At 36.2% G+C, this 27,938-nt stretch overlaps 1 protein-coding gene across 1 annotated transcript in view; it reads left to right on the forward strand.

The window, feature by feature from the left end:
* Window positions 1-1,508: 1,508 nt before the first annotated feature.
* The window catches only part of CDH18 (cadherin 18, type 2), a 167,058-nt gene continuing 140,628 nt past the window's right edge, over window positions 1,509-27,938 (forward strand). The window contains exon 1 of the mRNA XM_010005082.1: window positions 1,509-1,736. Within this exon, the coding sequence (XP_010003384.1) occupies window positions 1,509-1,736 (228 nt within the window). The remainder of the gene's footprint in view (window positions 1,737-27,938) is intronic.

The following is a 27,938-nucleotide window of genomic DNA, read 5'->3' on the forward strand; positions in this document are numbered from 1 at the left end:
ACTGTATTTCTTTCTTTACTTTCACATAACCCACTGCATCTTTTCTGGATATTTCTAATGCACAGCAGTCTTGAAGTATTCTTCCATTACTCTGATGAGAATTTGTACTTGGATGAATACAGAAGAAACCATGGTGGGGTTTCTGGTACTATTATGGATCTGAAACAAGCATAAGGGAAAAAAAATAAAAATAAAATCTGCAGCTAAAAGAGAGTTGATTATCTTCTTCACTGCAGTGTTTTTCCAACATCTGATTTCTAATTTCTTGCTTGAAAATCTTTTAGAAATTTTGAATTTCTTCTATTGCTTTCCCATGAGACTTAGAAACAAAATTAGTTTAATCGTGGTTCTATTTACAGAACTTGTAATTGCTTTATGATACTCAATTCCAATATTGGAAGAGTGTTCATTTTTATAGATTTAGTTGCATGTTTTCAGATTCCAGATTGACTGATCTTTGATATCCTCAGATAAATGAACAAATTGCTTCCTTAAAGCAACTATTTCTCTGAGGCTGAAGAGTTATTTTATTTCTTTCAAAGTACTTTTCTTTAGGCTCTACATCAACTACCACAGATATTTTAAAATTTGTTATTTTACTATAAAAGGTTACATTCTGCTTTCGAGAAGCTGAGAAAATATTGTCATTAGGAATTTATAAGCTTTAATAAAAATAATACTGATATTCTAAACAACAGTATCTGGACTTTCTGTCAGTATGAAATAATTTTGTGAAGTTCCAATATGATATTGGTTGGAATTTATGGAAAGCACAGGGAGTAAAAAGGCACATTTTGACTGAAAGTTCCTGTCAGTACGCTCTTATATTGACTCATAATCCTCAAAGCCCATTTTGGAGGCTTTATTTTGAAACCTATCTTAGTCTTGGTATTTTTCACCATGTTGGGTATCTGTGTGGTATATGGAAGATCAAGAAATCATGTGAAATTAATTACCAATCACTATCTATCTAATGACACTGTAGCATTGATTTTCATTTACTGTTAGACCAGATCAGCAAGCAAAGGCCATCCTGAATCATCAAGTTTTTAATAATGTGAACACTTTCACAGGTTGGAAAAGCCATGTTACTTCTTAAGGTATTTTAATAAAACAATCTGAAAACAATTTTACAGGAAGGATTGAAAAGACATTTTAGTCACAATGAGAGGCTTTCAGAGACTGGCTAGTATAGCTGTGAGCATAATCAAAGGTGAGAAATGCAAAAATTGCTGGTTTTAGTGATGAGTAAGTGGCTTTCTTTTCTTTCCTTATCATATAGAAAATGGTCGGCTGTGGAACTCTATTGTGAAGACCTCAGAAGACATATGAATTTTTCAGTCAGCTTTTCATAATGTAAATGTAATTTGAGCTTTCCCAAATGGGCAGCTAAATCATGAACAAGCAGAAAACCCTTTTTTGGACTGTATTTCTGAACCAGGCTTCACCTTCTGTCTTGGGAACTTATTAAAGAGAAAGAAAACCTTGAACAGGAAGCTTATCCTACAATGAGAATTACAAGTACATCTTGTATCTGCCCAGTCCTAGTTTGTCTCTGTTTTGTGCAGAGGTGTTATGGAGCTGCTCACCATGGCTCCATCAAGGTGACCAGAAATCAAACCAAACTTGTAGAAGGTGAAACAGAAGTGCATCATCGTCCCAAGCGTGGATGGGTGTGGAATCAGTTCTTTGTTTTAGAAGAACACATGGGACCAGATCCTCAGTATGTAGGAAAGGTAAGGTCACTGTCTTCTTTTTGCTTTTGGTTTTGATTTTTCGGTTCCCTAAAATGTAGCATTGATTGTGTGTAAGATGAAGTATCTCCTTAGATGGCATCTCCTTTTTTAAGGGACCTCCTGGATTGCTACATACACACACACAGTGAATTTGCCAGTTGTCTAGGTATGCTGTTTGTGTGTAAGTGCAGCTTATTATATAATCTATATCAGATTCTAGAACCCCAGATGCATGTGGCTTAAATATATCACTGTTAAAGATTTTTTCAGACTATTTCAGAATAAGAGTCTGTTCTTCTTTAGGAAATATTAAAAATACAGTCTAGACTCCATAAAGTATCAATTCCACTCTAAGGATAGGGTAGAAAAGGACTCCTCCAAAGGGAAAACCCCTGTGATTTTCTTCATAAGAAGTGGCAGAAGGTGTGTTACTTGTTACATTTCCTCAGAAGCCCATGAGAAAAACTAACCCTGCATTTACGTTTTGACATAAATAATGAGCTTCTGGTGTAAAGTTCATGCTCATGCAGTTGTAGGCTGGCCAAATGAAGTCTATTTTATCTTATGTAATGTTATCTGCATAGCTTGAGTTTTAAATTTGCATTAAAATACCACTAAACTGGAGCTCTTCTCCCCTTGAACACTGTCTTCGAGCATTATGATAGAATTTTTTATTGCATAATCTAGATGAATCTTAATTTCCTTAATGAAAATAGAGAAAGATGTTGAATATGAGTGAAGAAGGATGGTTAACATGGTTGAGGACATGGAAAAGGAATTATTTCAATTTAGGTTGCCTTCAAGTCGGGAATCTTGAAAATTTTCTCTTAGAGTACGAAAAATATCCAAGGAAACCATCTGAAACCACAGATGTCTGTTAGCAAGGGCTTCCAAATTTGAACAGTATCATGAGGACTAAAAATAACAAGTGGAGCATCTGTATTTAAGATACTATTAAACAAAGACAAAAAAAAAAATAATAATAAAAAATAGTTACACAGACTTTAGAAAAATACCAGGTATTTCAGCATACTGAAAATAATTGAGATTTCTGCAGGAAATGTAAACTGGGGAATGACCTTTCTATAAGGAGATTGAGGGTTCCATTGAAAGATAAGGTTTTATAGTGGGTGAGCAGATGAGGAGATGTGCTTCCAGACCCATCTTAGACTGATTTACATTTTCTTGAATGATTTTGGAATTGAAGAAACACTTTACAAATATGTTGCTGATGCAAAGCTGTGCAGGATAATCAAAACATTGTCTGGAAAAAGATAGATAGTGTGAATATGATTTGGATATGGAGATACAGAGGTCAACAATATGATAAGGCTCTTACAGAACAGTTAATTGCTCTTGTCCACTACTGGCTCTTCAGTTTAAAGTGACAGAGGAAGAGAAAGATCTGTTAACTAGATCAATTATTGCCTCTACTGTCATGCCTTAAAGAAGGTACATGTGATACTAAGCTATAAAAGCCGAGATGAACAAAACAGAGATAAAGTGGTATTGAAACCATGTTAAAAATAATGTTAATCTGTTTACTGCTCTGACTACTTCTGGCCATGAAAAATAAATAAATAAATAAATAAATATATATATGAGGTTGGAGTAGTGGCAGAGAATAAAATAGGCTTGTTTAATTACTCCCACAAATAATAGTGGAGAACACACATTATTCTAAAAATATACTTCAGAAAAAAACACAAAGGAAAGAGCTATTAAAGTTGATTCAGCTTTTACTTGAAAATGTGAGGTTTTGGTGGTCATGAGTTAATTTAGAGTAGAAATAGGAAAATGAGTGAGATTCTAGAAGAGTCTAATAGCAAGAGTGGAAACAAAAATCTGAAGGGTTTTACAAGTAAAGTATCCTTGTCTTTATGAAAGCATTTATAGGTATGATTGGAAGAACAGAGGCCAGGATTTAGTGAGCTAGAGAATGGTCCGTTTCAACTGTATGTTCCTCTGATAGCATTATATATTTCCTTTCATCCTCTGACCACTCTATTAATGCTATATTTTTGGAGATCAATGAATAGGCTTCTTTTAATCCTTTATGGTCAGAATGTGACTACACGCCTTGTTTGAGGACATTTTCTTCCTCTGCACTTAGCAATTTTTCTCCCTTTTTCCTCAGAATTCCCTGTGGTGTTCATAATTTTCTACTCTGAATACTTTAAAACACTAGTAAGATAATCTTTGCAGAAGTTTTGTAGGACTTAGAAGCATGTGAATGCTATTTTTTTTTTTATTTATTTTATTTTTAATGACCTGATTTGCTGCAAAGATCATTCATATTGGCTCAGGCATTTATTTTAATTCAGCAAAAAGCAAATCCTGGCTGAGACTGATATATTAGTATTTAGCAAAAAAATCAGTAGCCATCATTGTCAGAGTTCCTTTTAATTTTGAAAAATATATGACTTACTGATGCTGTGTTTAATTGCACATACCTCATCAAGGTCTCATTCTATGTGCCTTTCATCTGACAACAGTTTTTCATGCAAAGACCCTCTGTTTATGAAGAAAGACTATGTGAACTGTGCCCTCTAATTCCAGGCTACTGTTCAGTGGCAGCACACTATCAATTCTGTCAATTATTAATTCTGTAGACTACTACTCTACTTCACTGGTGAGAGTTTTGCCATTCGAGATCTGTCCTTTCACATTTTTCACACCCAATTTAGGAGTAACATCACAGAAAGCAGAGTCATTATGTACAATACTGTTACAATGATTACAGTCATTGTTGTGGAAATGCACACCAAGGACAAGAATAGGGTAGGCCTGCAATGAAACTGGTATGGTTACTCATTCTTACCATGAAACAACTGTCAAGAGGATGGATTAATTTACTACTATTATCTGTTAGTGCTAGGACAACAAGTCATAATTACATTTTAATATGAAGCACATCCCCATTCCTTGGTCATTATTTAGTTTCTTAAAACAAAGTCACTTGGAAACTGGAAATCTGTATAAAATTCATCTGTATTAGCCATACTCGGAAGGTTTTTATAGGAACATGGCAAAACACGTCACGGAAAAATGAGCTTGTGGTAGAAATGAGAAATTATCCATTTGTAGATGTTAAGTATTTTCTGTGGTCCTGGAGTTATTAAATTGCTGTTGCACTCAGATAAAGTCTTCAATGTTTCAGAGTATGTTTTCCTGAACAAACAACTCCAGGAATAGTTTTGTAATAAAAAAGGTATCTTTGAAGAATTTCAAACCACAGCGACTTCTTTATCTAAAATGATTAGTTATTTGGGGAAGGTTTATTGAAAACTTCCTCATTATCAATAGAATCTAGCAATGTTAGTTTTAACAGACTTCTCATCTGTGTGTGCAAATGTAAGTGTGTGTGTAAATTTGATTAAGTGGGAGCAAATACCCTTGTCTCAAACAAGCAGCTTGAATCCACAGAACTGAGTGCACCATGGACTGCTGAGGAGTCAGCTACAGACTGCACCAGCTCAGAGGAATGAAGATTCTCCCGAGGAAATCTAGAAAAATTTTGACTGTAGGGTTGCAAGCTTTAACATTTCTCAGTTGCTATTGCTGATACAGTTTGCATTTCTCTCGCATTTTCTGCAGGCTCCCAGGGTAGATGTGTCAGGATATGGAGAACAAATGGCAAATAAATAATTTTAGGAAAGAAGAATAAGAAAGTACATGTTTCAGTCCATAACATTCTTAATTTTGAACCCTCCCTCACACCTCTTTGTCTCCAGAAAGTCTGCTTCTCCTGAATTTTAGTAAAAATGAATCACGATGGAAGCAAGCAATAACTACACACTCACTGTCCTTTTTAGTTTGGAGAGAGAAGTAAATATGCAATGGTAAGGGGAACATAAATGGTGTCTTGGGGCTGACTAACTCATGCTATTAGAAGGAATAGCAGAGGAATATAATGAACAAGACTGACACTTGATTTCTCTATGGACCATTTTGGATCTCTGAAATACTGAGTGTATACCTCTTAATCTACTTCAGGCGTCTTCTGAAGGGTAAATAGGAATGTCTTTTCAGGTACTCTGCTCTGTGTTGTTTTTAAATGGCATTATTCTTCCCAAATTTGGGGGGTAAAAGGAATGACACTTTACTTAGTTCTACATTTTTACTTGTAATTCAAAAACACTTTCAGATTTGTGTTGATGTGGGAAATAAGGACGCATGGAACAGTTGGAAATGAATGTGAAGAGAGGGAAGAGGAAAGTAACAGCTTTTAAAATGTCCTGAAATCATTGTAGTGAGAGTTAGATTAAGAAAGAATTCCCAGGTGTTGTATAGGATTTTCAAGGTAGCAGTTCTATTAATTTTTTATTTAACTCTTGATAACAGAATGTCACCGTTTGACTCAGGTCTGACAACAATGCTCTCGATCCCCTCCCCCTCCCACCCAGATAGGGAAGGAGAGAGAGAAAAAGAGAGAGACTTGGCTGGATTGAAAACTAAACTACACAGCTTTAATTAAACACTAATGATATAAGAAAATATATACAATTATATACAAGTATGTTCAGATACATGTAAAAACCTCTCCCCTCCCCCCACCCCCAGCAACTCCCACAGCACTCCCCTGAGCTGTGAACAGTCCCGAAAAATCCCAGAGCTGCTGGAGAGAGCAGAGAGTGATGAGGGTCAGGAGAGCTCAAGCCTGGGGTTCAACACTGGAGAATGGATGGACAGAGTCCTCCCTGGAAGCCAGCCAAGGATGGAACAAAAGGGAAGAAGAAGCAGGAAGGAAGTTGTCTTCTGTGTCTTCTGACCTTCCTCTGAGCTTACATAGATATATGGAATGGAATATCTCTGGCCAGTTTTGCTGCCTGTCTAACTCAGCCTCCTGCGGGGGGTCATAGATCTCCTCGCAGTGTCTGAGCCGGCAGAGTGAAGGTGTGACCTTAAAGACCCAGCAGGTACAAAAACATTCTATTCTTTTAGTTAGAACACACTGTGACTAGTTAAAAGAAGGCTTGATGAAGAAGAAAACCCAAACAATCAGTAAAAGGAAAATTGACCTCATCCTGGCTTAAACCAGGACACAGAAATACAGTATAACAAACTTGTAATTCAAAATTGTTTTACAAAGTAACATGGTGACATGTATTGCAAAAAATTTGTTCTAATACAGGAAACTGAATCTCATCTTACCTGATCATGGAGTCTCCTTCTCTTCTGTAGACTTTCAATATGCATCTGGATGCATTTCTGTGTGACCAGCCTTAGCTGGTCCTGCTGGTTGGACTCGATGATCTACAGAGGTCCTTTCAAACCCCTACCATTCTATGGTTCTCTGATTCTATGATATCAAGAGAATCTCACATCTCAGATTTAATGACAGTAAGGGGAATAACATATTTCAGAATCATCACTAAGGAAAAAACAAAAGTGGAGTTTTACAATTAAAATGTTTGTATTCAATGTTAGAGGTTTACATAAAATAAAGCATATCAGATGTTGCAGCATTTGAAACATAAACAAAAATTCCAAAATTAATTCTGATAAAAAATGGTTCTCTTTAATGATAAAGAAAATGAAAAGCAAAGTGTAGATGTTATAATCTAAAGATTTTGCACATAGCTTGTTAGCTATTTTTATGCCTTTGTAAAAAGGCATGCAGGTGATAATCAGCATCTAGAATGATACAAATCTCATTTTCTACCTTTTAGCTTGATAATTTCACAAATAATGTATTTAGATAAAATAATTTTCCTCTATAGCTAGCAGACACATAATAGCAATAACAACCTAAATATGCAAAGGCAGATTTTTCTGTTCTTTTATGTATTTCAGTTGCTACTTTATATTTTTTATGCTAGAATAGACCTATGTAGAAAATAAAGTAAAAGGAAAGGAATTCTGGCTCAGCAGGCTTTACAATCACATATTTCATGTCTGTTGTAAAAAAGATTAACTTTTTAGTTTCTCCAGGGCTCTTAGGAATGGGAACGACCAACACTGAAGGAATACACTTAATACTTGAGCAAAGATTTCAGCATCATGATTTTTTAATTCAAGACTGAAATGTCTCCTGTTTCTTCCAAAGGACCTCCCAGCAAATCCATAAAATATTGAGATTATAGATATATGCACTGAAAAAGCAGAATTTTACATTTTTTTTAATAGATCCCTTTAAGTAATAATAAAAAATCTTCCCTGATACAGTTTCTTCTTTGGTCAATAACCAAATATTTTATAGTGCTTTCCATGTAGTTTGGTGTCTGCTTACTCAAAATCATCTTCTTCCCTGTTACAGCATTTTCATTGCATTACGTCACTAACTTCTGATTTAACAGTACATTTTATTTTTTTTTATCTTTAAGCTTTTCTGCTCTCTGATTACTCAGGTCCTAAGTCTTGTCACTCTTGCAGTTGCTAAATAACATTTTTATACAGTTCCATTGAAGTTGATGGAAGGCAAATACTGGTCATATTGGACACTGCCCATTTCTTTATTCTCTTACCTGTCTCCCACTGTTGCTCAGGGAGCAACTTTACCAAGAAACAGAGGAAATGTGCCCTCACCATCTTAACCACTGTCATGAAATTTGAGGTCAGTACTGGCCTTATATCATGTTAGCCATCTCATCTTCTACTGTATTTTTACAGAGCTAACTCAAGACTCTTACCAACCCAAAAGCTTTTCAAGTGTGTATTGTTGTTTTGTTTTTGTTTTTTTTTACTTCTGTTTGCATAGAACTTTGCCTCAGCCATACTGATAGTAACCCTACCTTTATTCAACAACTATTATTTGGTTTCTCTTTGAGAGGCTGAGGGCATGTTATTCAAATTCTACAAGTCATATTTAACTCTTGATAACAGAATGTCACCGTTTGACTCAGGTCTGACAACAATGCTCTCGATCCCCTCCCCCTCCCACCCAGATAGGGAAGGAGAGAGAGAAAAAGAGAGAGACTTGGCTGGATTGAAAACTAAACTACACAGCTTTAATTAAACACTAATGATATAAGAAAATATATACAATTATATACAAGTATGTTCAGATACATGTAAAAACCTCTCCCCTCCCCCCACCCCCAGCAACTCCCACAGCACTCCCCTGAGCTGTGAACAGTCCCGAAAAATCCCAGAGCTGCTGGAGAGAGCAGAGAGTGATGAGGGTCAGGAGAGCTCAAGCCTGGGGTTCAACACTGGAGAATGGATGGACAGAGTCCTCCCTGGAAGCCAGCCAAGGATGGAACAAAAGGGAAGAAGAAGCAGGAAGGAAGTTGTCTTCTGTGTCTTCTGACCTTCCTCTGAGCTTACATAGATATATGGAATGGAATATCTCTGGCCAGTTTTGCTGCCTGTCTAACTCAGCCTCCTGCGGGGGGTCATAGATCTCCTCGCAGTGTCTGAGCCGGCAGAGTGAAGGTGTGACCTTAAAGACCCAGCAGGTACAAAAACATTCTATTCTTTTAGTTAGAACACACTGTGACTAGTTAAAAGAAGGCTTGATGAAGAAGAAAACCCAAACAATCAGTAAAAGGAAAATTGACCTCATCCTGGCTTAAACCAGGACACAGAAATACAGTATAACAAACTTGTAATTCAAAATTGTTTTACAAAGTAACATGGTGACATGTATTGCAAAAAATTTGTTCTAATACAGGAAACTGAATCTCATCTTACCTGATCATGGAGTCTCCTTCTCTTCTGTAGACTTTCAATATGCATCTGGATGCATTTCTGTGTGACCAGCCTTAGCTGGTCCTGCTGGTTGGACTCGATGATCTACAGAGGTCCTTTCAAACCCCTACCATTCTATGGTTCTCTGATTCTATGATATCAAGAGAATCTCACATCTCAGATTTAATGACAGTAAGGGGAATAACATATTTCAGAATCATCACTAAGGAAAAAACAAAAGTGGAGTTTTACAATTAAAATGTTTGTATTCAATGTTAGAGGTTTACATAAAATAAAGCATATCAGATGTTGCAGCATTTGAAACATAAACAAAAATTCCAAAATTAATTCTGATAAAAAATGGTTCTCTTTAATGATAAAGAAAATGAAAAGCAAAGTGTAGATGTTATAATCTAAAGATTTTGCACATAGCTTGTTAGCTATTTTTATGCCTTTGTAAAAAGGCATGCAGGTGATAATCAGCATCTAGAATGATACAAATCTCATTTTCTACCTTTTAGCTTGATAATTTCACAAATAATGTATTTAGATAAAATAATTTTCCTCTATAGCTAGCAGACACATAATAGCAATAACAACCTAAATATGCAAAGGCAGATTTTTCTGTTCTTTTATGTATTTCAGTTGCTACTTTATATTTTTTATGCTAGAATAGACCTATGTAGAAAATAAAGTAAAAGGAAAGGAATTCTGGCTCAGCAGGCTTTACAATCACATATTTCATGTCTGTTGTAAAAAAGATTAACTTTTTAGTTTCTCCAGGGCTCTTAGGAATGGGAACGACCAACACTGAAGGAATACACTTAATACTTGAGCAAAGATTTCAGCATCATGATTTTTTAATTCAAGACTGAAATGTCTCCTGTTTCTTCCAAAGGACCTCCCAGCAAATCCATAAAATATTGAGATTATAGATATATGCACTGAAAAAGCAGAATTTTACATTTTTTTTAATAGATCCCTTTAAGTAATAATAAAAAATCTTCCCTGATACAGTTTCTTCTTTGGTCAATAACCAAATATTTTATAGTGCTTTCCATGTAGTTTGGTGTCTGCTTACTCAAAATCATCTTCTTCCCTGTTACAGCATTTTCATTGCATTACGTCACTAACTTCTGATTTAACAGTACATTTTATTTTTTTTTATCTTTAAGCTTTTCTGCTCTCTGATTACTCAGGTCCTAAGTCTTGTCACTCTTGCAGTTGCTAAATAACATTTTTATACAGTTCCATTGAAGTTGATGGAAGGCAAATACTGGTCATATTGGACACTGCCCATTTCTTTATTCTCTTACCTGTCTCCCACTGTTGCTCAGGGAGCAACTTTACCAAGAAACAGAGGAAATGTGCCCTCACCATCTTAACCACTGTCATGAAATTTGAGGTCAGTACTGGCCTTATATCATGTTAGCCATCTCATCTTCTACTGTATTTTTACAGAGCTAACTCAAGACTCTTACCAACCCAAAAGCTTTTCAAGTGTGTATTGTTGTTTTGTTTTTGTTTTTTTTTACTTCTGTTTGCATAGAACTTTGCCTCAGCCATACTGATAGTAACCCTACCTTTATTCAACAACTATTATTTGGTTTCTCTTTGAGAGGCTGAGGGCATGTTATTCAAATTCTACAAGTCATAGAATACCATGGACATTTAGTTTTATTCAATATTTTTAAAGTGCACTTTCTAAACATTCAGAGGTTATTTGGGGGAAAACCAAACTCTGAAAAGAGTGTTTTCATCAGCCTGAAAAATAAGACTTTCTTCTAGAAAGTTCAGCCAATTTGGGGTTTTGTGAAGCATAGTACTTACATTACATTCTTTTGACAGAAAATGCCTATATATAGACTGACAAGGATATTTTGACTTAAAAGAGCAAGCAAACAAAAGAGCATGAACATTCTGAAGTGCAGAGACATGGGATAAAGTGTCAACCTGTTCTAATTTCATTCAAGTTAATGTGGATTGCACCAGGAAGTGACATGGTCTTTTATGTTTAACAGCAACATTGTATCTAATATGCCAAAGTAATAGCTTTCTTGTGAGGAATCTTTATACAGTTTTGTCAGTTCTGTATTGCAAACATCAGCTTGCTATGTGAAGACTGATACTTCAATTAATGGACAAAAATAATTTTGTCAAGGTGATAGAATCTTCCCAAAGATTCTAATGGACTGAAAAATTGTGTACAAAACTTGACTTCCCCCCCTCCCCCATTCTTTACTTCTTATCCTTTAATGATTTCAACACATTAGTAGGTGAAGTTCTGCAGCTTTTACATGTTCTTCAAAATGAATTACTAAATTGATGAAACAAATGTCTTTAGATGAACTACCATTTCTTAGTTCAATATTTTAGCCGTAATTTTTTTGTGGGAAAAGACTGTCTTGTTTCTACTTAGCCTTTGTCGCTTTATTTATTCTGTTTTTCATTTTGGTTTTGTGCTGGTTTTACCCGGCAAAGTGCTGGGGGGGCCGCGCCGGCCACAGCCGGTTCCAGCCGGTTCCAGCCGGTTCCAGCCGGTTCCAGCGGCCCCAGCGCAGGGCAGAGCTGAGCCCCTCAGCCACGGGCGGCGGAACCTGGGTCAGAAAGGGCAAAACGCTGCCCGGCAGCCAGGGCTGAGGGGAACAGGGAGGAACAGCCCTGCCAGCCCCCGGGGGAGAGCGGGGGGAGCGAGGAGGGGCTGCGGGTGCCCCGGCAGAGATGGCCCTGGAGAGACCCCAGACAGGTTTATCCTGAGGGAGTGCAGCCCATGAGCCGGCTGTGCTGGAGCAGGAAGAGTGTGAGGAAGGAGCAGCAGGAGCAGCTGTTATAGGCTGAATGGTACCCCCCTGTTCCCCTTTTCCCTGTGCCACTTGGAGGTATATCAGTAGGAGGCTGGGAGTAAAAGGGTATAGGTGAGCCTGGGAAGGACCGTATGGGGAAACAGGTTTTAACTTTTTTTTTTCCTCCCATCACCATCCAACTATTTTAATGAGTAATAAATTAATTTCGTTTTCCTCATGTCAAATTTGTTACGGCAATTCGTCACTGATCTCCCTCTCTTTACTTTATGAACTTTAAAAAATCTTATTTTCTTCTGTCCTGTGGAGGACAGGGACTGAGAAGGCAGCCAGTTGGGCATTCATCAGCCAGCCAAGGCTGATCCACCCTGAAGGTGATGTGGTACGACTTGCCTTCTCTGTAACTGCATCTTTAATTTATGGGATTTATCTAAGGGGCAGGTTGCCTGTATGGACTGGTTCAAGATAGGAGAGAGGAACATTGCAAAAATGTCACACTGCAGAAGCATATTATTAAAATGACTTGAAGAGTAAGTTCACAAGATAAACTTGTTCCAACAGTGTTACTAAAGAGTAGTAGTGTAGTTGTCCTATATGTTTAAAATTTGTATCAAATTTTCATTTTTTTCTCTTTTAATACTTTGAAATTTTTGATTAGATTATGAACAAACAAAAATCCCAGTCATCAGAAATAATAATTCGTATTCAGAAATTTACATTTGGGATTTACCTTGGGTTTAGTTTATAATTACTCTTTATGCTACAGAGTACTGGTATGTCCTTGCCTGGGTTTTCAGGCAGCTTTTAAGGCAGGAAAAATGCAGCACTAATGGGGGACTTCACTTACTCCCTGGAAGGTAGGAGAAATTTTATATTGATGTTGAGCTTTTGTATAAAAAGGCTCTAGCCATAATAAATGATTGCTTCATAAATTATCTAGTCATCAAATCTCCAAAAGAAGAATGAAAGCTAAACTTGGTCTTAATTAAAGCTTAAAGCAAATGCAAAGCACCTTCTAGAAAGACATGAAGAGCTAGAGGAAGTTGAAATGACTAAATGGTGTAGTAAAGAGGGCAAATAAAGGCAGTCTTTTGAAAAATGCTGTTGTTTCCCAATGAGAGAAACAGAAAGGACTGAGAAATCTTGCACGTTAATTGTAAAGCACAGTAACCCATCAGAGAAAGTTTGAGGCAAAACTTGAAAAAAAAAAAAATCTTTAGAAACATCAGGATGAAGAAGCCTACCAGAAACTGTTGTGCTAAAAGAAAGTTGGGGTATAAAAGTTGTAAAGAGAGCAAAACAAGGCTGTTGCAGAAAAGCTAAAAGAATTTCTTTGAAATCTCTTTTACCATCACAGACCTTGGGGAGCACAGAATAGTCATTTTATGAGGCAATGCATCAAAGGAAGAGTGTCAAAATGTGGCACTGTGAAAGAGGCTGTGGAACAAATTGACAAATGAATTAGTTACTGAGATCGTACCTGGTGCAGTAATCCAAGAAGAAATGCCTAACACAATAACTTTGTTTTATTAATACTTATCTAAAATTGCTTTGATGTCTGTCCAAAGTATGCAGTGATATCAATATAAAATTAAAACAAAAAAACTCCAACCAAATACAAGCAAACAAACTAAAAAAACACACCCTCAAAAAAACCCCCCCAGAAAACAAACAACAAAACCCAGAACCACCAAAACTGGCATTGGGTGAAAACCAGTACTGCTTAGAATTTGAAACTATTAGTTGGAAACCTGAGTGAATAGATGGGTGAAAAACATCATTGATGCTACTAAGCTTTTGAGAATAAAAAATGGGAAAGACAAACCATAACGGAATTCAGCAGAAAGATCTTACAAGACTGAGTGGAATTCAATACAGATTAATGTAGGATGGGGCACATAAGCAGTAGCCGAGTTGAGCATTTTAACTGAGTTGACAGTTACCACTCATTAACAAAACTGTAAAGTTATATTCACTCTAAGAGAAACCTTCAATGTTTAGAAACAATTCAGTGAATAAACTGAAATCATTAGGGGGGAAAAAAAACCCAGAAAAAAACAACAACAAAAAACCCCATACCACCACGTATCTTACTGTATAAATCCACAGTACACCTGTGTCTCAAACTTTCATACCCTTTTCTACAGTCTTGTAAAATAAACATTTCTGAGAAGGGCTGCAAGACTGATCTAATATAAAGACCAGTTTCTGTATGAGAAGTGACTAATTAGACTATCAAACAGTCACCTTTATTTGATAAACTAATTTTACTTTCATAAATTCATTTCTGAAATTACAGTTGATCACTTTCTGAATACAAGTTTTGTATGGGGAAGGATTGCTTTACTTTCGTGGAAGTAGTGTGAGGAACACCTGTGTAGGGGAGAGCTTTTCTTTCTAAAAAGAGAAAGTGGAGTGGGTTGGATGGTGCCCTAGACAGTCGTGAGTTGTGTGGGGAATGTGGATGAGGAATAATTTTTTTCATTTTCCTTCCCTCTAACAAGCAGTAGGACTAAACAAAGAAATTAGCATGACAGGCTAGAAATAAAGAAAACAATACAATTCTTCATGTACTAAGTTGGTAAAACTGCTTAGTATGAGGCACTTTTATGTTTAATGCCACATCAGTGTGCCTAATTAGTCTCTCAGTAATGAATTTTTGGAGTCTCCTGCTCTACAGACTTTCATGAGCAGTCTGGATGCAGTTCTGTGTGACCTGCCCTAGGTGATCCTGCTCTGGCATTGGGGTTGGACTTGATGGTCTCCAGAGGTCTACACAGCTGCAGAAAGGAGTTTCCCTTCTTTCTCAATTGACACTTTTGTAACTTAAGTTTCCTTCAGGATTCCTAGAAACATTTCTGATGACTAAAAATCAATATTCTTCCCCACAAGACAAACAAACAACCCCCAAAACACACACACACAAAAAACCACACCAAAAAACCCCAAAACAAACAACACCCCACAAAACCTGAGAATTCTAAACTCACTGCTATTCAGGAACTGTCTTCATCAGTGTAAGCTCCTAAGTACATCTGTGGGTGAAATATTGGGTTACTGAAGCAGAAATATCTAAATGAGAATACTGTTCCTCCCCCCAAAAAATAAATATCTGTAATGTTTCAGTCTATTGAAAACCAAGTAAGCACAGAAGAGGAATCTTCTTAGTGTATCTACTTACAGATGGGAGAGCAAGTGCACTCCAGTTTGTCAGCTGTTCTGTTTTACCTTTAATGATCTTCATTTGAAATGCTCCTAATTTCTCATTATATTCCCTTCTCCGGAGTTGTTTCCAGTCAATAGTTACTGTGTTTTCTAAACACCTGCATGCCCCGCAGCCTCAATAGCAGTGCTGTTACAGAGCTGGATACAACATTTTTCAAATCATTGCGATTCTGCTGAAATGCTTTCTGCTCTTCAGCTGGATTATTCAGCTGGATTCCCTTCATGTGTTTAAATTTCACTATAGAGCTGCACTTCCCAGTTTCCAGCTATTTGTGGCTGTATTCGGTGTTTCTAACCTTTCTTTGTGGTGTTGTAACCTGTGATACTAAAACAGTACCTTGCTCTCAGACCTCATGTGGATCCTTTGGGGGTTAAAAGATTGTTTAATCTTCATGTTACCTCAGCTTCATGTGGCAGTTGATGAAAGATCATACCACTGTGTGAACTGAATAGTGTATGCATGTGGGCACTAGAAGCTGAATGAAGGCTGATCAATGCACTTTTCTTCAGAACTTTCTCATTTGGAAACATAGGAAGATAGAGTGTATTTCAAGACTACATATTACTTAATATAGTACAGCTACATGAACTGCCAATGGGAATCAAAGTATAAAACGTGAATGGTTTTGGTTTGAATTGCCTGAAGTCTAGGATCTCTGGGTTCTTGAGAGATATTAGTTTCTTAAGAGTTCAACTGAAGTATTTGGAAGTAAACTGGGTTTTTAAAGATCACGTAACAAGATTTGCATTTTTCCAGACCTTTTGCTCTAACATACACACATGGAGTGTCAGTTTCCGGTCAGTTTTCCTGGCTCTTGTCACCACAACAGGCAAATGCTTTTTAAGTCAGACAGATGTAGACTTGTTACCAGTTACTCTGATATGTCTGAATGAGTAAATCAACAACGCAAAACATGGGAATTAACAAGCATTGTTGTACTCTGAAATGCTAATCACTCCACTGAAGCCTATAATTAACAGATAGTCATGCAGTGTAAAAGAGGGCTCTGCACCTACAATTTGTTTTTTTTTCTTCTTCTATGTGCAGATATTGTGCGGAAAGAGAAATTTACATCTAACCTGTCTTGATTTAGCATAACATAAAAACAAAAGTGTTGGATATCTGCAGCCTACTAGACAGTAGGTATAGATTCTTATATATTAATATATTATATAATTAATAACTTCTAATATAACAGTAACATATTAAATAGTTGTTTGTGGTTATATTGAGTTTCTAAGCACTTCTAGCAAAGCATGCTAATATGTCAGTAATCTGAATTTCAACAGACTGGCTTCTCAGCTGGTGTAAATGGCAAATCATTGTATTTGTTCTGTAAATTGTATTTTAAGAACTTGCCACATCTTTAGAGAATCAAGGAGAATTGTATATAACATGGTTGTATAGTGAGGTCTGTGTCCTAGTTGCTGTTTGTTTCATGCACTCTAAAGAGTTTCTTGCAGAAACCAGTTATGAATTTAGTCTGTGAAGCTCTTCCAGAGGAGAGATCCTGAGTCAGCTTCACATACTAAGATATTTTAGGAAGCATGTGTGGTTATAAAATGACACATGAAGATGTCGATTTAGCTTCTTTCAGTCATTGGAAAAATACAATGTGTAGAGCACAAGTGCATGGGAAATACAGAACAGAGGTTGTAGTAGCGAGAGAAAGTCCAAGTGTTGAAAGAACTTACGCAACTGGCACAAAATTACAGTTAACGTGTTTGGTCACACTTCAGTATATTTCATAACTTTTTCAAAACCTTCTTATGTGGGTCATCTTTTTCAGCTCTGTCCCTCTTGCAAGAATAAATATATTTTTAGACTTTTGTATAAGAGATAGGTCTGTATTTTGAAGCAAAATAAATAAATAAACAAGCCACCCCAAAACTGGCCTATGAGAATAAAATAGATTATTTTTCTTTGATGGCTATGCAGACCACTTTTTGTAATTTCTGTGAAGTTCCCGTATCTGCACATTACTAAGATTTGCCTAGTTTGTTTTTTTTCTTGTTACCTTCCAAGTTAAAACAGTTGAAAATCAGAAATGTTAGATATAATTCTGAAAAATTAATTGAATCATAGAAGATTTGAGCTTCATTATGTTCCATATTTCAATTTTCTAGGAATTTTGCAGAACCCCAACTGTCCTCAAAAAGTTTCCTGAACATTGCAGCTGTGTTACGTTTTTTATTAACGTTCAGCTGACAAGAAAACCTAAATTTGTAATTGAATTTTGTTTGATAGATTTTTGTTATGTGGAAGCGTCAGGACCTCAGTGAAGTAAAGGGTAAAAGAGTCTGTGTTATTAATCAGCTTGTGGTTTCAGAGTGTAAAGGGACAATTCTCTACAATTCTCCAGAGCTGGGATGCCTATCAGAAGACACACTAGGAAACTATGTGGCTGAATTAATTATGCTTGTGAGATGTACAACAAATGCAACTTGATAGATTGATTAATTAATTGATTATTTAAGTAACTGTCATGTTTGTTGATTAGTTGAGTTGCAAGTGTCTTGAATTATGGCCTCAATAGTGAATTTAGTTTCCTGATGAGGAGGGAAATTGAGCACCAAAGACATTTGTTTGTGTGTATGTATGGACCACTAGATGAGGGAGAAGAAATTATTCCCAGTTAATGCAACATTAAACTACATGTTTGGAAAATAAAATGTGTATAGTAGGAGAAGAGTTTTTATCTTCCTATTTAAACTAATTAGAAATGTGCAACAGGAACAGCAGTGTTATATTTTGTATATATTTTCCTGTTCCTTTTTATTTCCTGTTTTGTCAGAGATGTCAAGAATAATTTTATGAGTCAGATTCTCACATGGCATTTTTACATTGGATCTGAATATTATCTTCTGTAGAGTTACTTTATTCTCTGTGTTAATGTCTTTGAATTGGGGCTATTACTATTTTTTTTCCTGTTATGCTTTCAGAAATTCTTATATTAAAATAGGTTTAACTGGCTATATATATTTTTTTATTATTTTTTTTTTCTTGAAAAGCAGGGAATGAGATGCTCTGTCTTGAGGAACTGGATAGTGTTCTGAGGGTGGGGTGACAGTAGGGAGAGACTGCATCTGGAGTCTGGAAGTGGAACAGCAGAAATTGCTGCTGAAGGGTGATCCCTTCACTGATAACAGTGAGTTTTTTGCCTGCTCCAAGGTACTGTTAGGTCTCAGTATCCTGTTAGGAGCAGTGGAAGTGTTGACATCTCTTATTGCTCAGGACAGCAAGAAGGACCATACATGGAGCAGTGGTGAGTCATTAGTCAAAGCAGGGAGAAAGAACAAGGCACTAGTATGTACAAGAGAACCTGATGAGATAGGACTGACAGCCAGAGCTGGAAGCATGACTGTGAAAAGAGGGTGAAGTTTCAAATCAGTTTTGGCTTCACTATCCATTTGTCATTAAATTACAAGCTGCAATTATGATCCAGAATTAATGGTCTTGATTTAAATTACGCTGTAGCCTCTCTGAGGTCTTCAGATTGCCAGAACAATGGAAAGGAGAGTTACTTAAATAAGAATCAGTTCTGTTACATTTTTGGTAGTATCTATGAGCTGTGTAATTATCTGACATTATCTTTAGCAGTTTTAACAGTGCCCTTTTAAAAATAATTTTAAAATATAATACTGGGTTTAGGGTATCCATTAGTGTACAGGTGCCTAAGAGCACTGACGTTGCTCCTTTCTGTCCTGTCTGATTGCTGCAAAATATTTTTTTTTTACCATACTTGGCTTAAAAATTAGAAAAGAAGTTACCACTTCAAATGGGAGGATACTCAAGCATTTGAGGAAGTCTCACCAGTCTGTTAGAATGGTGAGAAATAGACAAAATTACATGTATAATTAATATGTATCCCTATGAGTTCAAAACACATTATTTTCTTTAAAAGTTCCTCTATGATTAAGCCTCACCTCAGTAAAATTTTAGCTATTGTTTTCAAAAGTAATGAAGTTGTTTTGATGAGCATGTGTGGTGCATAAAATATGCGAGCATAATGCCACAATATTTAATGCTATGTGTAGATATATATTATTAAGAAGGGTAAATAACATGATAAATGCTCTAAATAGTAACTTTAGTGGCATGATCACACACTGTTTTTGTATAAAAGGATATTCTTAAGGGGGCTAATCCAAAACATAATATAAATAGTTGTTTTAAGAAATGTAAGAAAATGGATACATCTGCTATTTGTCAAACTTTACATCTCTTAAGAAATTTGAGCCAGAATAAAATATCTTAAAAAAAAATACTTGTTTTTCTGCAGGTTTTGTTTGGCTCAAGAAAAATATGTTGTGGTAATACTTCAGCACTCCTGCCTGTGAGATAAATTAGGTTGCAGACATACAATGAAATTATGGCACCCTTAAAAAAATGAGATCTTTTTTCAATCCTTTAAAAATTCTAACTTTCAACATTGGAGTATGATTTCTTCATAGGTCTGAATTAGTTTACTTATCCTTGAGGTGCTGATTTGTATGAGAAATAGGCAAAATGCTTTTTTAAAAGGTCACAGTATTGTATATCAGGAAGAAACCCCAAGAGATCATCTTAGCCCACTATGTGACCAGTTACAACTAAACCTTTCCTAACAGATATTTGTCTACTGTCTCATTTAATCAGCACTCTTTTGCACAGTCTCATTCATTCATTCTTTCATTCACTCATTCTCTTTTGTGCTTTCATTTTTTTTCTCTTTTTTTTTTTTTTTTGTTTGTTTAAGCTGTTTGTCTATGTCAGAGTTACTTGTACATTACTGAAATTACCTACACAAGTTGAGGATGTTGGAAGGAAATAACTAGAAATGTCACGAACTAAAATGATGTCATATCTTGAACTAAGAATCTATCTACAATGAGCTAGAAGTGTTAATCTATCTTAGCATAATTGTCAAGTGCATAGTTACTAAGTGCAAATTATATCAGGAGGTGTCCCGAGTTCCCTGTGTGATACAGTCCATGCTGGGCATTCCAGGGCCTATTTAATTGTTTTCTGGAGCCCCTGAGCCAATACAGCTTTTTCAGAGAGAGGTAGCTCTTCCATGTAGAGGTTGATGAATAACATATATAGACAATTACAAAATAGGGGGGGTTGTATCTAGGGTTAGTAGGTAGTATTTCTGATAATCAAGCCCGGTTATGTCACCAACTAAGGTTTTGAAGTATCACCTCTCTTTTTTTTTTCACATGAGGCAGGGGAGCACACACGTGAAAATTTTTTGTTACTCTACCATGATTAAGGTTTTTTCAGTGCCTAAAGAAGTGAACAACTAAAGGCAGAACTTCAGTATGGGGAGGAGGAATGTGTTATATAATCATAGAATCATAGAATAGGTTGGGTTGGAAGGGACCCTAAAGATCGTCTAGTTCCAACCTCCCTGCATAGTCAGGGACACCTGCCAGTAGAGCAGGTTGTCAGAGCCCCATCCACCCTGGCCTTGAACACTTCCAGGGATGGGGCTTCCAGATCTGGGCAACCTGTTCCAGCATCTCACCACTCTGACATTAAAGATTTTCCTTCTAATGTCTAACCTAAAATTTCCCTCTTCCAGTTTTGATTCATTACTCCTTGTCCTCTCACTACAAGTCATTGACAAAAGTCCGTCCCCAGCTTTCCTGTAGGTTCCCTTCAGGTACTGGAAGGTCACTGTGAGGTCCCCCCAGAGCTTTCTCTTCTCCAGGCTGAACAGCCCCAACTTCCTCAGCCCGTCTTTGTAGGAGAGGTGCTGCAGCGCTCCGATCATCTTTGTGGCCCTTCTCTGTACTTTCTGCAGGAGCTCCATGTCCTTCTTATTTTGGGGGATCCGGAGCTGAACACAGCACTCTAGGTGGAGTCTTACAAGAGCTGAGTAAAGGGGAAGAATCATCTCCCTTGACCTGCTGACCAAGCTTCTTTTGATGCAGCCCAGGACACGGTTGGCTTTCTGGGCTGTAAACACACATTGCTGGCTCATGTTGAGCTTGTATAAGATACCTTTACAGATTATTGCGATATCAGCTGACTTTTTAACAAGCTTTTTTAACAGTGGAACAAAAAGGTTTTCCAATCCTTGTTGTTGGCAGTGAGGTAATGTTAACATAAATAGTTGTTGTTGTTGCTGTTGTTATTATTATTATTATATGGGAGTGAGAATATTTTTCTTGACCAGACTAGTTTGGCAAAAGTCTTCCATTGGTTACTGAATATACAGTGTATGTGAAATTGAAAGATAGCTTAAAATCTTTTGTTGGATGTGTTAATATACACTAAGCCATGTTTACTGCTGGTCAGGGGTAGGTATGAAAAATCCATATTCATTGGAATAAATTTTCTAGTTTATTGTCAGGCAGTATTTTGTTTCCATTTCACAGGCTTTCATTTTTCCCAAGCGCATTTTTGAGACCATATGAATCTTGAAAAATAATTATTTTAAATAAGGAGGAAAGAAAATGCATAACTCTCAAAGCATAACATGATGTAAGAAGTAAATTTACACAGAGGTAAAGCTATAACATTACTACAAATGGAATTATCTGTAGCTGTATGGGCTAATCTCAATGTACTGTGGGCTATGAAACTATTTTCTGGATTTGTATAATAAATTAAATTGTACTTTCACAAGGCATCACTTGTCCTTGAGAAGTTCACAAGCAAGTATTTGCCTCAATGCTAATTTTCTGAATAACAGCATGATACTGAAAGCACCACTTCCAGGGAAGAAATAGCATGCAAACTCATGCTTTATTGAATGTCTGTGTCCTTGGTGTCTTTCTGCAAAACTGTTACCACAGCCATATCATATGCTTTAAGTTGACTGCTGGAGGCTTTCTTCTTTATATCAGAAATGCATTTAGAGTTACAAAAACTGCCTTAATTCTCAATTCAAAAGAAAAGGCAAAATTACTGTTAATTATTCTAAAATATTTATATTTCTAACCTGTCTTTATTAATTTGATCAAGATTGCATGTGTGCTGTGTATGTAAATAAGTATGTGTTTGTCTTCACTTAATTAAATATGGATATTTTGATGGTGATGGGCAGGGCATGTTTTAAAACTGAAATTGAATTTATTACCTACCGATGGAGCATTTGGATGGGCTTAGTAAAGGCTGAAACACAGATGGCCCTGAGTCAGATTGCTCCTTTTAATTATTTCCTTTAATGAAAATTCAACATTTGGCTACCTTAATTCTAAAAGCAAACATTTTTTTGTTTGAGTTGGTTTTTTCGGTTCTTGTATTGTTTGTTTTTTGGTTTGGTTTTATGTGTTTGTTTGTGGTTTGTTTTTTTTTCTATTAGAAAATTTCCTTTTCAATCATGCAGAAGTGGTAAGTGTATAAATTGTTATCATTGTTAATGGATATTTATCTATATATTGCAGCAAGTGTACAGCTTTTTTGCCATTTATGTTTCTGTAATCCTCTGTTCACTGTGGAGTTTCACACCCAGTTATCTTCCCAAAATTCTCCATCTTACTCAGCAAAAGTTTTAAATGTTAGAGGCTGATATTTAAATTTTCATGTGTCCTTGGCATCATAGTTTATCAGTGTATTCAATGTGAATGCAGTTTGAGGTGGGCTTTCAGAAACTGTGGTGCGTGTGGAGTGTAGAAACAGATGAGTGTTACAAGCTAGGCTGCATTGTAGAACACAGTGGGACTTCTGTCTTTTTGGAGTAAAGGCTCAATACAGCAAACCACCTGCAGTTTCAGGGGGGGCAGGAAGATCATTCCACTATGAAAACTTTGTCTGAACTCTTACCTTCAGAAAACTTATTTGATCTCCAATATCACTGAGTACTCTAGCTCAGAATTCAGCTTTGTTGAGAGGCCATTGCTTCTACCCTAACCTGGTTTACATAGACAGCTGGGCCTGAGCAAGCAATTAACAACATAATAGCCATCTAATGTTTTGAGAACCATCTTACCCAGCTGTTCATGACCTAGTGTGAATTAGCACCACAGAGACTTGTACTACATAGTGCCATACCTGATGTCTGCAGATTTTGCTGACAGTTGAAGGGTTATAATTTGTTAGCTCAGTAGGCTTTGATTCTGAAAATAGGAGACATTACCTTCTTTTGTCCCTTTTTCACTCAATTTGAATTTAGTCTTGGGTTTAAAGAGCTGTATTTTTATTTATGTCTGCATCCAGATACCTTGCCATTGCTTCAGTAGCATCTTAGTTCTATTTTGGCACAGCAAAGCATACCTTACCCATATGAATGTGAGTGGCTCCCAGAAATGACAAATACTTCAGAGGCAGTAAAATTGATGATATTATTGAAAACCTAATCAAAGAAATAATTTAGTGCTCTTTTCCAGATCATCTAACTGCAGATATAGGCAATCTGTTACGGAAAATGTGTTAATGAATAGGTAATAGGTACTCTGCATTGGCAACTCCTTGTATTGCTAGCACGGTATTTAGTAGTTGATATATTAACAGTAATTTTAATTTCTTCCTGAAATTAAATACTTTTAGATTAATTTCCCTGTCATTTTACACAGTGTTTTAAAGCATCTTGTGCATCAGAGAGTTGTAGTCAATGGGGCAGAATCTGGTTGGAGGTGTGTGACTAGTGGAGTCCCTCAGGGGTCAGTACTGGGACAGGTGTTGTTCAACATCTTCATCAACGACCTGGATGAGGGTATAGAATGTACCTTCAACAAGTTTGCTGATGACACTAAGCTGGGAGGAGTGGCTGACACACCAGAAGGCTGTGCTGCCATTCAGAGAGACTTAAACAGGCTGGAGAGTTGGGCAGGGAGAAACATGATGAAATTCAACAAGGGGAAGTGTAGAGTTTTGCATTTGGGGAAGAACAACACGATCCCAGTACAGGTTGGGGGCTGACCTGCTGGAGAGTAGTGTAGGTGAAAGAGACCTGGGGGTCCTGGTAGACAGGAGGATGACCATGAGCCAGCAATGTGCCCTTGTGGCCAAGAAGGCCAATGGCATCCTGGGGTGCATTAGAAAGGGTGTGGTTAGTTGGTCAAGAGAGGTTCTCCTACCCCTCTATTCTGCCTTGGTGAGGCCGCATCTGGAGTATTGTGTCCAGCCCCTAGGATTCTATAATTCTATGATCTGCTTGTTTCTTGGCAGTCAGTAGTTTCAGAGATTGTAATTCTATTCTGCCTGAATATTTTTGAGAGGGGAGAAGGTGTCAGAGGGTCTCTGGAAAAAAAAAGCCACAGAAATGTACATGATAAATGACATGTATTGATATGTCAGCACAGAAATAACAAACTTGAAGGAGAGAAATATATTGTTTCAAAGTATGAATATTTTGTTTGTGGCATTTATTGTACTTAGAATACTGGTCAAGAAGAAAAGTAAAATTGTAACAGACTTTTTTTATCACTTATTTTAATAAGTGATGGCAGTGAATGGAACAGTGTCTCTGGAATTCCTTACAGGTACAGAAGGAGAACATTAATGTTTCCTATTGGAATTAGATGATGATGAATATAGGACAGTGCTTAACGAGAAACATAAATTCTGTGTTAATGTATCATGCAAAATATATTACTGTTTGGGGTTTTTTAATTAAATTCATGAGGATCTGACTTTGAAATACTTTGTTAAACACCATTATGGGCTAATGATGAAAGAAAGTAGTTCTCAACTGGCTTTTTCTTCTGATATATTTAAGGCAATTCCATGGTCAGGATATGTCTGTCCTGCAGATAAATGAAAACAAGTCCAAGTATGAAACATACATGACTTTGCAATGGACAGCAAAGAACACAAATATTTTTTCAGTAAGAAATTTGGAACTGTGAGGAGATAGCCTTATTTTTTTTTTAAATCCATGTATTAAAGTTATGTAATATACAGTGTTCAGCACATTTCTCACTTTTTTTTTAAGATACGAGAATTTTAATGTAAAAATTATTACTCAGAAATGCTAGAACATCAAATTTCAGACAATTTTATGTCACAATTTCAGCTTCAGATACCTGATTAATGGACATAGATTCTTTTATATCCCATTATAAAAAAAATATATATATATATATACCACAGCTACTTGTAGAAGAAGACTTGCCATTGTTTCAATGCAGGAGCAGTTAAGTGTAGTTCAAATCTAAATGTAGGTTTCTGCAAATTTGGAGTGTTTGGTCTTTTTGGTTGCTATTTCAGAAATCAAGCATAATTTCTATTCCTCAGTATTATAATGTGTGTTATCAGTCACAATGAAGAATGTTGTCCATGAAAGGGTGAAATACTTTGTACTGTGCTAGAAAGATAATATGCAGGACTTGCAATTACATTGCCAGGTAGAAGAAGTAGCAAAAGATCACATGATATGCAAGTCCTCTGAAGGAATGCTGTAAACTCAAAATGCCAGCCCATCATAAATTGTGATATAAAATTGATTTATAAACATTTTCAGAACTTGTGTTTTACTTGTCCAGAAGTTGCACTGAAACAAATCTAAACAATGAGAGGCTTACTCTATCTTACAATCAAAGCCTTGCACTGGTAGTAATACAGATGTTTATGGACAGATAGGGGTCATGATGACTCTTAAGAGGAATATAGAAGCAGTAGCACCCTACCCCATTAAAAACAAACAAAAAAACAAACAAAACAACACAACAAACAAACCTGTGCTTATTGGTCACAATTACTTGATTAAAAAACTTAAACTAAAAAACTGTACTGCTTGTTGATTATGCATGTGTGAAGTAGGGAAATGCACAAAAAGGTTTCTGGAAGTCCTGTTTACATCCTTAAGAGATCTCCTTAGGGGAGCCAGAAGACTTTTTTAACAATTCATAAAAAGCATGCTAAAGTTAAAGACAGATGTTTACATTTCCATTCACTAGCCTAGATATGTTCCCATTTATTTATTATTACTTGTAAAAGCACAGTCATCTCTGTATTAGTCATGAACACTTCAACTTTATTATTGCAGTCATTATATGACATACCTGTGGAGGGGGCTAGTGATAAGCTTCTGCTGTGAACATAGATACTGTGATTTACCCAAAGAAGATGTCAAAAGTAGCATAGTTGGCATTCTCCATGATCAGTGGATTTTGAGAATGGATTATGATATTCTAATAATTTCTCTTTTCCTTTGTCATGTAGTACTTTTTGCTTCTGGCAAACAGCAAGAGTACTTAACATCATAGGAAGAAGAAAATTGCCTGTGATAGTAAAAAATCATACTCTCTTCTAAAGGAGGTGTAGAGGGCAGATTGTCTCTATACAGAAACAATGTTTTTACAAATCTAAATTTCACCCAACAAGAAGACAAGCTGTAGGCCACATAAAAGAGATTAAATGGCATTCCAGATGAAAAACCAAAATAATGCCATTAAATACTGTAGACACAGTGAATCAATGGCCCAATAAGTCAGTATTCTGATATTCAGCACTGATATACCACTTTCTAAATTTTTTTAAGTATACAAAGAACTCCTGTTAAAAAAAAAAATAAAAATTACCACCAACCCGTGCTCTCCCCACCATATTGAAAACATGCATTTAGCCTGGAAAAGTGCATTATTGTGAGCTGTTACGGAGCTCACAAAAGTATGAAGATTAAATCCTTTTGAAACAATGATCTCTGCAGTCCTTGGTAGTGCATCACATTGCATTATTTTCAGTTTCTTCTGAATTAAACAACTTTTTCACCTGAAATAGAAGCCTTTGGACATTAACTAACCTGTTATCCTTCCACAGTGTTATAAATTTCTCAGCAAATTCCTTCAATGACATCAAAACAAAAAATGTGTGAAAGTTTTTTTGGAAGGATACGATGAAAAAAGCTTGTAAATTAATTATCTCTCCTTGAACTTTTTCACATACTCTTTTTTTTCCAACCAGAGTCTCTAACCTAGTTCTTGACATAAAATTTTCTCTTGTTCATTTTACATAGCTCACAAATACCACATCAGAAAATGACATATTTATTTTTGTCTTCCCTGTATTATCAAGGAACAGCAAAGGAGAAATAAACCATTTAGATATCACATGGCCACACTGCATAGTTAGTTTTCCAGAGCTTAAAAATTAATATGCTGTCTTAAGATATTCCATAGATCAAACAGTATTTGCTGTAGAACTGTCAGAAAAACATGCAAACAAAAAAATAAATCATACTTTCCTTAAGAGTTTGAGTATTATTACACTTAGAGCTCTGTATTGCAGTGAGCTATTTCTGTCACTTCTGTTAATCTCAGGAGAAGTGATATAAATGGAGATCACACATACTGTAGAATTAATTGATCAGGGTTTTAGAGAACTAATAGCTCTTTTTTTGTTTGGAAAAATTTGAAATAAGTTGGCATTCTTTCTCAGTATATTCAGATATGCATTTTATTTTTGGAAGATCCTGTTACATAAGATGTGTTCCCTTTTTTCCCTCTGTACAGCAAATGGAAAGGAAAAACAGAGTGTAAATCTTTCTTTGTGCATATTTAAAAATATATAAACTTATTGCAGTATTTTTAAATATATTTTTAAAGTATCTTGACTGAGCAAGTGCCAGAAATGATGGTCAAGAGCATCTCTAGAAAGTCAACAGAAAGAGTG

This window comes from Chaetura pelagica, unplaced genomic scaffold (assembly GCF_000747805.2).
Source record: "Chaetura pelagica isolate M959 unplaced genomic scaffold, ChaPel_1.0 scaffold219, whole genome shotgun sequence".
In the NCBI taxonomy this organism is placed as follows: domain Eukaryota; kingdom Metazoa; phylum Chordata; class Aves; order Apodiformes; family Apodidae; genus Chaetura; species Chaetura pelagica.